The sequence below is a fragment of the Kryptolebias marmoratus genome, linkage group LG8, assembly GCF_001649575.2.
Source record: "Kryptolebias marmoratus isolate JLee-2015 linkage group LG8, ASM164957v2, whole genome shotgun sequence".
Classification (NCBI taxonomy): Eukaryota; Metazoa; Chordata; class Actinopteri; order Cyprinodontiformes; family Rivulidae; genus Kryptolebias; species Kryptolebias marmoratus.
Window position 1 is genome coordinate 6,048,277 of NC_051437.1, and position 14,897 is coordinate 6,063,173.

The window sequence follows — 14,897 nt, forward strand, 5'->3', positions numbered from 1 at the left end:
TTTTTTTTTTTTAACGGAGCGGACGGAGTTTGTTCAGCAAACGCGCTGCGGGTGACGTCACCGTTTCCGCGACAACGTTAGTGACGCATAAATTGCGCGACACGTATCGATAATGACTTTTGTTGCCAACGCTTTTAATTATCGGATTTTATCGATTTTATCGATTCGTTGTTGCAGCCCTACTGAGAAGCGTTTGAGATGTTTTGGCGCAAGACTGCGAGTCTCTGCGACTTGTGAAGAAACCGAGAACCAAAGAGAATGTTTCCAGAGCTTTTGGAGACTCCCTTGAGAGTGCCGTTTGCCAACTAGTCTCCAACAATCGCAGCCCTGTGAGAAACTAGCCTTGGCTTCCCTGAGTCAGAACACAGAGATACAGTATGTGACAAAACCTTTTGGGGGTTTGATGATTTGTGGAACCAAATCGTGACTGACTGCAGACAAAAATCAGGGATTAACTGCGATATGATTGAGACAAAGTTAAGACACGTTTTGACTAAACTGCAACAAAAAAAACTGCATGTCATTCACAGGAAGGTTTATTACCCCGATGAGCTGCTGCATTGTTCTCAACCAACCTCCCAAACACACACTTTTCCAAAAGCAATTACTCAGAAACTGGTTTTTACACAATAATAGGAGCCAGTTTTGATGAGAAATTAACTGCAGTAGTAATTATCACGCCACTTGACTTCCCTTTTCAGCTTGTTGGTTATATTTATGAGGTTAGCTGTTTCTATTCCCTAAAATCAGGAAAAACTAACCAGAGAGGTCCTAAAAGAGAAACTGAACTGAATAAACAAAGCAAAAAGAAATGTTGACATTACTGTTTGATGTAGGAAGCAGGAATTAATACTGTCAAGTCAAACGCACCAGAAAGGTCAATATATTGTTGGAGTGTTTGAGGAGATCAACCTCGTTTACCGAGAGATTTTAATGGTTGTGTGGTAGAGTGTGTTTCTGGAGTCTAAAGGCAGGCGTGTCATCAGTGAACACCAACCTGTTAAGGGTCAAAAACAAGGGAAGCTTTAGAAAATGGAAAAAGTTTCTTTTTTTTTGGACTAATCTTCACCCTAAACCCAATCTTTGTCTGAATGTAACAAAGCAGTTTTGCTGCCTTGATCGAACTGAACTTTAGGAATCATGTACAAAAAAATCCAGCCAACAGAAGTTCAACCCCCCCTCCCCCCCCCAGCCTCCTACTGTGAGACTCAGTATCTGTGAGCCAGTTTCCCACTGGGTTCTGACTGTTGGCGAACACTAAGGCCCAGTTTACACGACACTGTTTCTCTGTGAAATCCGGACATTTCCGCTGGGCTCCGACTGTTTCGGATTCTCAACTATGGAGGACTCAACAGGCACAGGACCGCTGTGTAAACATGTAATTTTTACCTAATTAACATCGAGAAAATCTCTAACGTTTCCGAGAGATTGGTCACGTGTGAATGTAGCCTATGGCCCAGGTAAACAGCAGATCTTTTGGTGCGGTTCGGCTGTTTGTGTACCCAACAGCAGCCCTTGAATTTTCGGAAACCGAGGCTGTTTGAAACCAGGTCACAAAGTGGAGGTTTTTGCTTGTCAGTAATTTTGCTAAAGTAGATCAATTAAAACATAAAAACTAATCTTATGAGCCTCCGTTGTGTGGTTGTGTAAAAGAGAGGCATGAATCAAGGTCGCATCAACACTTATAGTTAATCTCTTTAATAAATAAGTTAAATGCACTGGTTTATGATTGGACTGATGACTCTATCAGCTCTCATTATGTCATCTGTAAGAAAATAAAAGACCAAAATTACAAGAAATAAAAACCTCAAAACAGTATTGATGGAGCAGACAGTATAAAAAGCTAAGAAGTCATCTCTTCTACGGCTTCGATTTCTTATTTTAAATCAGGCCGTGTGTTTTTAACAGTTAGGCATACAAAGAAGAAGGAGCAATCCTTCACATTATTATAATGAAATAAGATAAATGTTGCACTCACTGATTTAGAGTTGACATCAGCACCGGCGTTAGCCACCAGAGTGGCCATGTCCTCATTGCCATGTTTGGCAGCCCAGTGCAGAGCTGTCTGTTAGAAATTAGGGAGAAAAAAAGCGTTACACATTTAATTGTTGCTGAAACATTACAACAAGTTGTTGATGCTGAGCGGCGCAGCATCCCATTGGCTGTCTGAAGCCAGAGGCCCGGGTGGGGGGCAGAGGGATGATAAGAAGGAGGGATGGTTTCCTGCCATCTAACGGAGCCTAATTACAAAACAACACGGCACTGTGCCCACGGCTGGGGGGCCGGGGCCACCTGTCACTGGGGGGGAAGATTGATGATGTTAGTGTGACCCGCAGAGGGGCGACCCGCCCAGACATCACCGTGCTACTGTCAAGGAGAGAAACACGAGCCCCCACCCGTACCACGGATACATCCAAACCGTCGGCGTGCAGAAGGCACTCAGACGCGTGTGAAAATAATCCACACGTGTGCAAACAACCCGCGCTGAAAACACACGTCACACACAAACCATATCCACCTGTCAGAGCCCAGCTGTGGTCTCCCGCTTGCTCCTGCGCACTTTGAGCTGCGTAATTATGGGCTATCAGCAGGTGAAAGCAGCTAAGTAGCCACATCAATCTGACCCTTAACACAGCAAATCAAACAGGAACCATTTCAGAAGTGCATGTTAACCGTGGGTGGATGAACAGCCTGCAACCTCTGAACTCAGGCTGCTGAGAAACAGCTTCGCGGCTGAACAAACACGGCGACATCTACTTTTCTTGTACGTGGAAAACGCTTTTCATCCAACCTCTGAACAAAACACCTTTATATGAGTTTGTTCGCTCGTTTATAAAACATGAGGTTTTTCAACGTGAAAGAGCTACGCTTGTTTTCTGTAGTGAAAAAAATAGAAGGATTGGAAAAATGAGACTTTAAGAACTACTTTTCTTAAAGCACGGACCGCACAGCCCTTATTTGATGTTGTGCAGAGCGAACAGCTGGGTTTACTCGGAGGCAGGAAACACTCTGTGAAACACTCAGCCAATAGAAATGACCCATTCATTCAGTAATGCTAACTATTTCAAACAGAATATCGTGTCTTTAAATGTCTTTAAATGTCTTTAAATGGAGCTTGGTGGTGCTACCTGCTAATTAACATATTTATGATAACAAGTTGTGTTGCTCACATTAACTGGACACTGGAAATTTAAAAAAGGGGAATTCTTACTAAGGCTTTTCTTTTTTGTAGAGTTTTTATGCTTCTGCTGTCAAAAAAGGCAAATGGGAGTAAAAAGTGACGACTACTGGTTGTCACTATCAAAGCTTTTTGAGATTTCTGCTTTAATAAACTTCTAACATTAAAAAGCACAGCCTCATCAATGATGAAAAAGAAAAAATACAGGAAAGTTTTTTTTTTTCTTTTTCACAGCCTCTTGTTGTTAGTTTCTTTGTTGTAATTAAAATCCTGGCATTCCTTGAAAAAAAAAAATGCATATCTCTCATCATCTTTCATCATCTTTAGAGTTTAAAACTAAGCTCATCTGCCGAGTAATGACAAGCTTATATCTGTTTTGGTCAAACCTTGTAAATGACAATATGCACAATCTCATGTAATGCTGATCTCGCAAGTTGTGTTAGCGGACAGAGAAAGTGTTGAGGATGGCTCTCAGCTACTACCACGCCAAAATTACCTCAATATTATTTATATTGGCTGAGTTAGAGCCAATTTTTGTGCTTGCTAAGGTCGATTCGGCGTGGCGTCCATCTTGATTTAGTTGTCTTCAAAAGTTTTCAGTTGTAGATATACATCCAGTGATTACTTTCATTAGAATCCGTCCATCCAAAGACACAGGTACCCATATGCTCACACAGACAGAAGCAAAAAACAATATCCCTCACCTTTCACCAACAGGCAGTAAAAAGTCTTTGAGGGAGGCCCGATATGTAACTAAATCTCATCAAGCTGTCAGCAATGAAAAATATACCTGTGGATAAAGATTCTATAAGCAAAGATAATACAGCTGATGGAATATTTAACAGAAAGTGATGGAAGGCCCAGCAGAAGAATCTAAAACCTTTTTGCCTCCTGTGTGCTGAACTTAAGGTCAACTAGATTGTGTCTGAAGGGCCCATAACTCTGTGACTAATCAAAACACAAGAGAGAAACTGGAACTCGCTGATTCCTGTTTGAAGAACAAGTCCTTTTGTTTTAAGAAACCCCGATCCCAATCATGTACAACAGACCTGTCCGGCAGCTGACGACAGAAAGCTTTCTTTTTCGATCACCCGAAGAGAATGAGGTCATAACATGCAGCAACTTCTGTGACAGACTGAGACAGACGCTGTCTGGTTGGAGTATCTCCATCTCTTTGGTTTGTCCACTGTCACATCTGAAGACAGATTGGCCGAAGGGCTCTGTGACAGGCGGCTCAGCAGGATTCTTGGTGGGCAGGAGTGATGGACGAGGCTGAACAGGATGCTGGACCTCTCATTTCTGTTCCTACCCACCGAGGTGGCCCACCCCCTCCAACCCGACCTGTCCGATCACTCAGGGACAGCCCTGCCACGCGCTTCCCTCTGAAGGGAGAGGCAGCTGAAGCGCATTCAGAGTAACCGGGGACACAATGGCCTGTCGCCCCTGGATGTGGAGGAAAAACAGAGAGGACTGATGGGAAAACGATGTACTCACAAACTGAATTGTAGAGGAAGTCCATCACAGCAGGAGGGGAGGAACGCGTCACGCAGAGAGCAGGAAGAGAAAAAAAAAAATACTGTGAGACTTTGGCTTGAGAAGGATTAAGGTCAGATGACCTGTGTTATGGCTTTACTTTTAAATCAGTCCGTCTTGAAGTTTGGAGAAGCATTTTATCAGAACAGTCAGTATCCTCCCAGGCTGAGGAGGAACCTGTTCAGTCCAAGTCAAACATGAGATTAAAAGCCTGCTACGAGGTCCCTTCACACAGGATGGGGACTCAACTAAGCTTTCCACAACCCATTAAAGGGATAGTCCGGTCAACTTTGGCATCTAACTGTGACATCAGTCATAGAGAGTATGGAGAAAGAGGCAAAAGGCTTTGTCCCGGCTAGCCTAACGGGTCTGTTTTTGTTTTTTTAAATTGTTTTTCAAGCTTGCAAAACAAGTCTTTCTCAAAAATGAGACACTGAATTGTTTATTGGACTTGTGTTTGTTTTAACATGTTGTTTTAACGTGCATTGCTTTGAAGGCAGATTGCTTGATGCTTCTCACAACAGAAACCCATCAGGACAGAGTTTAACGTGAAAAATAGTTTGTGGAATTCGTGGCAAAATACTGCCAGCTGTAGTTCCTGGAATTTTACCAGAACAAACATGGTCTACTGTCCAAGCCACTGGGGTTGGTCTGCGTGATCTTTACAACCATCAAGTGATTATTTCATTTCTGTGCAATCTACTAAAACTTCCTTGTGACCAAGTGTACAGATGTCTAGGCTAGGTTGTTTCCATGAACATGCCACATTCATGGTCATAGCCTAGCTTCAAAGTCTTATCAATCGAGCTATTCTAGATCGAGTAGGGCCCGCTGCCACCAAACCCCATCCATGTTCCATCCAGGACCTCAGTAAACTCCCACCATAAGGATTAAACACCACAACTTCACTCCAGACGTTTTGTACACATTGTGAACCTACAGTATCAAACTATCACATGTTTTGGTAGCCCTAGTGAATTTTTAATGCCTGAAGACTTCTACAAACAATGTCAGTGTTCTGGCAGATGTTTTACTTTGTAGCAGGGTTGTCATCCAGAAGGAAGGGGCCCTTGGGGGGAAAAACCAAACAGTGGCAGATACAGGTTCAGTCTTATAGCTCTTAGTTTTAAAACCCTTAGCTCAAAAAGTCTTGAGATTTTATTTTATTCTTTTCATTTTCAGTATCTCTGTGTGTTATCTCTGAAAGGGCACCCACCTCTGCTGAACAGAGTCAGGTTGAGGGCTAAAACATCAAAGAGGCCTGAGGGGGACTTAGCACCTTCCCAAGGACACAACCAGCATTGTTCTTCAATTAATCCCAGCCTGCTCTATTACTTTCAGATTATCTTTAAGTGGGCAAAATCTTTGTGAGGCATTGAGACTCTCCCTAATCTTCCACCCTCCCTCCCCATCTCCCAACACTTCTATGGTATCTGTGCTATCTTGTCCATGGTGGAGATGGCAGAGGCTTATGAACACTCTTAGAAGGTGGTCTGCCGTGGCCGCAAGACACTGTGAGAACTGTGACACAAGGGGAGGGACAACAAACATGAGCTCAAATCTCTTAAGCGCATGGGGGGGACAAATAAAAGGATTTAGGTTGTCAGGGGAGGGGGGGGGGGGCACAGGAGCTAAAAAGCTATCTTTCATAATCCTTTTGATAGTGGACCTTTGAAAGATCTGGATGTTTTAACAGAAGCACTAAGGAGAAAATCACAGTGGAATGAGCTGGTGGAAGTTACAAAAGCAAAGTGTACTATCAAGAGTGAGGAGTTACGATTGATAAATGGAGAAACTTGTAAAAGAAGGTTCAAAGTGAAACACAGATGGGGTGTTATTACTCAGTAAGAAGTATGATGGCTGGAACTTACCCCCTGAGAGCAGCGGTCACAGTCACAGCCAGGAGCCATCATCAAAACAAGAGAGTGAAACACTTCAGCTCAGACAGAAACCAAGGAACATCCAATACACAGTTGGTATTAACATGTTAAATAATAAAAGAAATACTCACTGAGGTGAAGTCCTGGTTTCAAAGCAACAAAACACACGCAAAATACAAAATCATAAGATTAGTAAATAAATACACGGATGCTTCCGACTGACATTTTATTTTAAAACTGAATGTCAGTCTTACACATTGTTTCAATTTGGCTTTAACTTTTCTAGTTCTGGTGATCTTTAAAAATATATCAGAACATAAGTTGAATAAAAAAATAAAAATTAAATAAAGGGAGACAGTCTATGGATAGTTTTGGTCTGCATAAGTTTCTCTTTTTTATTTGTTTAGACTGATGCTGTTTGTAGCTCATAGGGCTCTTTGTTAAAAACACTTTCATAAAGGAATATTGTGCGACAGTAACGATGTGATAATAAATATGTTTTAATTGGTGTAACAGTATTTTCACTTTGATAAATTTGTTGCGTTTTTAATATCAATTTCTTTTTTTGTCGTTTTTATTGGTTTGTACAAAAGTCCCTTACAGGAGAACAGCCTTATTACTGCTATAAAAGCTATGGGATAGACAAATGTGACAAAGATGAAAACATGAAGGGGTTGGTGATTGTGTTGCTGGGGGTTTATATCCTGCACTTTCAGGTAAAGGGATCTTTCGTCCCCTTTTAAACTGGATGACTACCCACTACCCAAAAAGTCAGCCAGAATGTGGATGGTCTTTGCAGCATCTTAGTGAGGTCCTCAGACACATAATAAATACGCAGTAGGCTCCCCATTATGCGTGATAGAGCGCGTCAGGTTCAGGATGGTTTTGACAATGCACAGAACCTTTGTAGCGAGGTTGTGACAGACCATCATTGTAGTGGCAACATACTGAGGTCCTGGGGGGGAGCGTGGCAACAGTATATTCATGACTAAGAGCATTGCACCGTCGCCATGGTCTTTCACTGGGAAAACGCATCAGTGAAGGACGTTTTTCAAGTTTGCTGTAACCCAACCCGGTCCTAATTGGTTGCGTTGACTGTGAAGATCGAAGCAGGGTCGTCATCCAGTTTGAAGGGGGACTAACGAAGGACTCGTGCTCATTAGCAGTTTATTAACATAAACTGTCTGTCTAAATAAGTATAAACTGCATAGGTTTTGTCTTTTTGTCTGAAGCACTAATCTTCTCCCATACCCATCAATGCCTTTAAGTTAGTGAGAGAGATCAAAACTATGTGACTGACAGAGTTTCTACTACTTTCTTTAATGACTCAAACTGGACTAAAATACAGCAATGGAAATGCAGCTTGTGATTTATTCTACATGTCAGCGTTGGTAAAATTGGACCTAATATTCTTTGGCAGCTTGTAGCAGATCTGTGTTTAAAGACACACAGAGCCACTGGACTTTTAACCTGCCGTGCACATTGATACAACTCATGTTTTTGTTTTTAAGCTTTGTAAACACATGGTGATCACTGAGCAGCATGCAGTCATGTCGATTAAATGGAGCATTACATAAAACTGTTTTTTTAATTATTTCTAATCAAGTTATACAAGTTACTTAGTGAATGGTTTCAGTCCTACTAAACAGAGTTATCACGATCGACATAAATAAAGATAGTCTAAGTGTCTCCATTAACTTCCACTCTCCAAAACTGAAGCCAAAAGGTTCTCTTTTTGGAGCCAGAGTCTGCGCTGAAGAGACGCGGGGCCGTACCCTCAATACGAAAGTCCCATCTTCACACCCTCACAGCTCGCTAGCAGGCTGTCAAAAAATATCCTAAGTGTATTTTTATTTTTTAGTCAAGAAAATGACCCATTCATTTACATGAAGGGGCGGGACTTAAAAAAATGCACTGCAGTCAGCTTAGTAGGGGACGCTCATCCTTCAACTTGCGTCTTCCAGCTCTGTCTCTATTGATAGTTATCAATATCAAACTTTCAGATTATATACACTACACACCACTTTCACTGACCAAACAAAACAACAAAAAAGGCTGTTTCACTAAGGACACTTTGTTTTACTAATTAAAACCAATCGTGAGTTTAGTTCACATAAACATGCACTCCAACACAAACAGCACCGATAGCTTCATAGGAAGCAGGACATCAAATGAAGAAAACTTGGAGCATACTTTTTAATGTTCTTACAGTATCACAGCTTGTGGTTGATTAAATTATCATTAAAAGGCCCAAAATTTTTTTAAAAAGTGTTCAATTTCTATTAATTTGGAATCGACCTGCAAGAGGCATCCCAAAAGAGGGTGCTACCTTTTTATTTGCAAGCGACGGGTCATCTGTCAGCAGCTTTGAGAGGTCAGGGACTCGAGCGCTGGCAGCCGAGTAGATCCACTCTTTCTCTAAAGGATCCAGCTAGAACAAAAAACACATCCTGTTGGGGACTCTTTTCATAATGCAGAAGCCACAAACCTCTAATTCATTTCCTCGGAGCAGCGCGGCCAACTGACACATTGCGGGACACACCCATGATCCCTCTCCGCCGGGCTCAAACGTTTGACTTCTTTTATTTGTTTAATGGGGACTGACACCACTGGCAAAGCGGACGGTGTTTGCGAGACCCAACCCATGAAGGTCACGCCATGTGTCACAACCGAAAGTAAAGAAACGGTAACTTTGTGAACTTGACTTTCGGAGTGTTTTACCTCCTTGGCAAATACGAAGCGTTGGGAGAACAATAGGAACAGGTATTAAAAGGACTTACAGCGACAGCAGCGGAGCCCACGCTGCCTGTGCACTCCTCGTCATGCTCCGACTCCGACTGGAACACAAACAACACGAGAGAATTACTCAGTGGTGACAAAAAGCTGAGCTGTGACACAGGTCAACTGTAATGGACCAGTCATAAGTGTTCCCACAGCGTGACGGAACGTCACAGAACACACACGCTTTCACACACGGGCCACGCTGCTGTGAGGTTTTCCACCTGATAAGATGCGACCAAAGGGTATCAGACAGACAGGGAGGTAATGACACAGCAAGACAGAGGTGATAGTTTCACACGTAAGGAGCAATGAATAACAATCTAATTAACAATTACCTAAAGAAGAAAAAAACATGAATGTGACTTTGGTGTCATTTTTGCTTAAAGAACTGAAAAAAAAAAAAACCTTCAGTGGACTTTAAATCTGTCATTTGGCTGATTTATGAGAAATCCATTTTCCCTTCTCCTTTTGAGGAATTTGCAAATTGTTCTCAGATCACACGGACACATGACGGTAAAACAGTCAGCCCTTTAATGCTGTCTGCCCAAAGAGCCGCATGTCAGCGTGCTGGACGGGAAAAGTGGAGGCTTGCTGTTTATCCAGCCTATTCCCTTCTGACAAGCCCCCTTTTTTTCCTCAGTGCTTTGGTAAAGAGCAATAATAACAGGCAGAGGAAACAAAATAACACTGGTGCTCATGAAGGGAAACGACCGTGGGAGCTAAAAGATTCCGCTCAATACTCGGTGAGCACGTTTAAAGTTGTTGACTCAGAGCTACACTCACCGGCCGCTTTATTAGATCCACCTGTCCAAATGCTTGTTAACACAAATAGCTAATCAGCCAATCACACGGCAGCAACTCGATGATTTAGGCATGTAGACGCAGTGGAGAGGACTTCCTGAAGTTCAAACAGAGCATCAGAATGAGGAAGAAAGTGGATTTAACGTGGTGTTGGTGCCAAACAGGAATCCTAACAATAACCAAATCCCAGCAGTGAGAAGGTGAAGTTCAGAAATACTCAAGTCAAGTGAAGCCAAACTGCGAGTAAAATCCATAAAACTAACTACGACTTTCCCACTCATTTTGATGAAAATTCATTGTTGTGTATTGGGAAAGGTTTTACAGTTATTTTTGCGATTTCTTTTTTCTGCACAATTTTTCTGTTGTTTTGTTTAGAGCTTTTTCTAAAGCTGTGCCAGCAATGGAAAAAATTACAGCCAAATAATGATAACATACTTTTCTTATTACTTAAATGATAAGTAAAGTGTTAAAGCACCTTTAACTTTTTTGTGGGCTTGTTGTTTCCGATGTTTAATTTTTTTGAAGGTTTTATTTATTTCAGCAATAAGTCTTCATACACATATGTCTGCATTCTTCTTGTTTGTGCCTAAAATAAACTCATCATTGCTTCTTGTACATAACCCAATATAGATTCCATCACCTATATTAAACTTTTGCACTTTGTTTTTAATTTATATGTGTATTGAGGCTGGTGCTGATAATTTATTAAGTGTATTGAGTTAACCTCAGAAAAACACATATAATCTGTCCTAAGTGTTATGCTAACAAAAGACCAGCGCATTTCAATGATCAATTGTACAAGTTGTAAGGGAGAAAGTTTTTTTCATTTATTTATTTTTATTATTATTTGCTGAGGCAAATCTGCGTTTCTTTAATGGGACACAAATGCTTATTATCTTCCTAATGAGCTCCAGCAGGTTGCTGCTCAGCATAACAACAGCCAGCTTCTTTTTAGTGGGGTTTCTTTCCAAGTTAGGTCTTCCCCCTGTATGTCAGGACATGCTGAAGGTTACGGATCCAGTCAGCTTACTTGGCACCATCTGGTGGGTAAATAGAGGAACCACCAGAACGAGAGCGCCTTCACTGAGTATAAAATTCTTCCCAGTGAACACTTAGCAGTTAGGAAATGTATTGACTGATTCGTTAAAGGAATATATTATTTACAAAGAGTTGCACCTTGTCAGTAAGGAAACCATCAGCCGGGCTTCTTTCCCCTCATCTTATATCTGTTTGGACACATGCACCAAGATTTACCAGAAAGATTTACCTAAAACACAAATTTGTGCAACAGATTATTTTGTGGAGGCCACACACCCAGGTACCCTGTGATACATTCAAAGATTTGAGTAGAAAATGAGCAAAAGTGATCCTGAGGAGTTTTTATAGCGTGCTGCCATTTTTTTCTACCTGAATGTTTCAAACGCACGTCACTGACATTAACACAAAGAAGCAGTCTGAATTAAGAAGTAGCATTTCTTCACTGCCTTACATGCCAAAGTTTTAAACAAGGATGTCGCACAATTTGTTAGTGCTCGGAGTATGTGATGGGGATGACTGTCGGCTGCCATCACACTGTTTTAGCTCCATATCTGTAAAATTGAGTTATAATCGTTTTTGTGTTTGTCAAGACTGATTAACTGTGGCCGCCATCTTGGTTTAGGTTTATTTTAGTTTTAGTTGAAGCTATACACTAAACAATTACTTTCTTAGACTTTTTATTTAAAATCTGCCCAGCAGTTCATGAGATGTTTTTTTTGCTAAAATACAAGTAAACAAATAAGCATACACGCAGCCGGACTGAGGCAATTCCACGACTGCCAGCCCCGCCATGGCTCTTATCTGCCAATCTCAGTGAGCTGTACACAAGACAATCATTTCCCTCTCTGTACGTTTGTACACTGTAACCTATATAGGACTCTCTACAGGTGACTTTTTGTGTAGAATACCAAAAAGTCTACCTCTACAAGGTGATCCAGACATTTAAAAATAAAAAATAAAAATGAAAAAGAAATTGACACAAACGTGCTTACGTTTTCAACTAAACTGTGCTAAAGCCCCCTTCACAGTGGACAATAAGCCCACTACGATCTATACTACCTATGAGAATGTGACTGGATAACAATGAATTTGGAAAACCTCCTTCAGTGTGAAGACAACCATGATGCTGCTATGCTCTTTATACTCACCAAATAACTTTTATCCTGCTACAAGATGCAGCTACAAGTATCAAGTCTGTACTAAGTTGTTTCCATGACCTTGTCACAACGATGTTGGGGCCTCAGGATAAGGCTAGTGTGGGACGCCACAAGCCTCTCGTCTTGGAGAAGCTTATGCCATCACGCTCCACCTCGCTCCTCCCAGGACCTCAATGCACTGCCACCGTGACGATGATCCACCACAATCCTGCAGACGTTTCGGGCTCTAATATAGGACGCTTTAATACATGTAAAGGGTAGCCTTCTGCATTTTTAATACATGCGTCAAGACCTCGCCAATACTCTGCAAAGACGATCTTGCTGATTTTTTACATTGTAGTGGCTCATCATCCAGTGTAAAGGAGTTTACTGTAAGATTTTAAGCCTGATCTTATGTTGAAATAAATTTTGGAGGTCAAAAATAGTTAAAATTAGTAGGAAACTGCTTGATTGGTGTTCACAAAATCCTGTGTGAAATAAGGAATCATGAATGGTGGATATTTTATAAAAGTTAACACAAAATGGATTAGTGAGACAGATGTTAGTGAAAGAACTCCAGCCAACAACAATTCGGTGAGGGGACAAGAGCTGGCGAAGAAGTTCTTCTTCACTGAGAAGAACTGAGTTGGACGCTTGCAAAGACACCCATCCCCATCCCACAATGTTTTCAGAGTGAAATATAGACACAGAAACTGCTGGTTCTCTTTAAAACCAGGTGAGAAAAACAGATCACCAGGAGCTAGACATGTCATAACGCAACTGTGACAGCAGTAACTGCTTTATTAAGAGCAGGCAGGCGAGTCACAAGTTGTTCCCACAAATCCTTAGTTTTCATGAATCATGTGTCGAGTCAGGGTTATTGGTCGCAACTGACAGTAAACATATTTTCACTTTCGACACACTTGAGTGGTGTGGGGAAGACAGAGGCAGCTTTTATATCATTTTTCTGCTAATACTTTTTATGGTTTATTAAATATGTGTTTGTCCTGATGTTCCTCCTTCAGGCAGTACCTGATGTGTAAATCAGGGGGTCACTGAGCACCAAGATGGAGCTGGTCTGCTGAGTCAGGGCTGAGAAAAAAGTTTAGTTTGAACAACTGAGTCTACAGACCAACAATGAAAGTTTTATTGGTGGATTGCATAAAGAAAAAAAAATCAGATGATAATATTATTAACAATTGTGATAATAATTATATATGTATGTGTTCAAGACACTTAATCTGCCTCCTTCGTTCCTGGATCTTTGTATTTTGTTTCAAGCCTTTCGTCACCTTCTTAAAATAATTGCCTAAGTCGTTTTTTTGCAATTTTTCAGGAAACACAAACAACTGAACCATTTGTTGATTGCTGAGATGATTTAGGCAAAAAAATCATTTTTGAAAAAAAAATGACTTAGGCAATTATTTTAAGAAGGTGACGCTTTATTCTGTTCCTTACGGGTTTTATGTCTGAGCCTTGTTGGATTTCCTGCCCTGCAGTGCCTTTGGTTCTTAAATTTCTTCATCAGTTTATTTCATTTTGCTTCCTGGTTGGTGACTCTGCACTTTGGGTCTCTCACTCTGTGCACACGACAACAATGGAATTCGATGAGACGTTGAGTGTGTGCGTTCTGCACTCTGGGGAAATTTGAGGGAAAATAGTAAGTCTTCTAGCAGTGACAGACACACTGGGCGATAAAAGACATAAATGCTCACGTTTTGATAGATTGAGGTTATGTCAGACAAACTTTTAAGATGTCCAAACTTTCCAAAATTTTCGCAAACAAACTCTTTATTCCCACAAACGCTACACTTCCTGTTGACCTGAACAGCAAGTGTAGCATTTGTGTCGCGTAGACTATGAATGGTGTGTGCAAAAAAGAACACCTCACAGTTATGTGACTGCAAGCCGACGTCTTGACTCCTTATGGAATATAAAACAGCTGGAGATTACGGCACGATGATGGCAATAGGACCGCATCGTCTGCAAATAGCAGACATGAAATCCTGAGATCCATAAACCAGAGCCCTTCTTCTGGGAGCACCAGGACATTCTGTCCATAAAAGTTATGAACAGAATTGGTGACGATGAGCAGCCCTGGCAGAGCTTACTGCCAGCAATTCAAAAAAAAGTTAAAAAACAAAAACAACTGGACTTCTATTCTGTAGCTGAAGACGTTTCGCTTCTCATCCGAGGAGCTTTCTCAATTCAGAAATAGAGAGTGTGGAGTTGAGCTTTTAAAGCTGAGATGTGATGAAAGCTGGATTGCTTGCAAAGCTCTTAAAAGCTCTACATCACACTATCTCTGAATTGATAAAGCTCCTCGGATGAGAAGCAAAACGTCTTCAACTACAGAATAGAAGTCCAGTTGTTTTGGTTTTTTAACCTTTTTTGAATTTACCATGGCCTGGATGACTGAGAATCTACACCAGCATAAGTAAAATAATCTTTGGGCACAAAACCCGAGGTTTTCCAGCATGAATCTGAATGTTCTAGTTATAAAATTTGATAACAAACCAGAGAAATCCTGGCGCAGGCAGCTGCAATGTT

The 14,897-nt window shown here is 41.2% G+C and overlaps 1 protein-coding gene across 1 annotated transcript in view; it reads right to left on the reverse strand.

Moving 5' to 3' along the window:
- Positions 1 to 14,897, reverse strand: part of LOC108237668 (ankyrin repeat domain-containing protein SOWAHB) — a 35,722-nt gene that overhangs the window by 9,188 nt on the left and 11,637 nt on the right. Inside the window, exons 4-8 of the mRNA XM_017419273.3 lie at positions 9,372 to 9,428; positions 8,921 to 9,022; positions 6,722 to 6,734; positions 2,506 to 2,510; positions 1,973 to 2,065 (exon numbers count right to left, since the gene is read on the reverse strand). Of these exons, the coding sequence (XP_017274762.1) occupies positions 1,973 to 2,065; positions 2,506 to 2,510; positions 6,722 to 6,734; positions 8,921 to 9,022; positions 9,372 to 9,428 (270 nt within the window). The remainder of the gene's footprint in view (positions 1 to 1,972; positions 2,066 to 2,505; positions 2,511 to 6,721; positions 6,735 to 8,920; positions 9,023 to 9,371; positions 9,429 to 14,897) is intronic.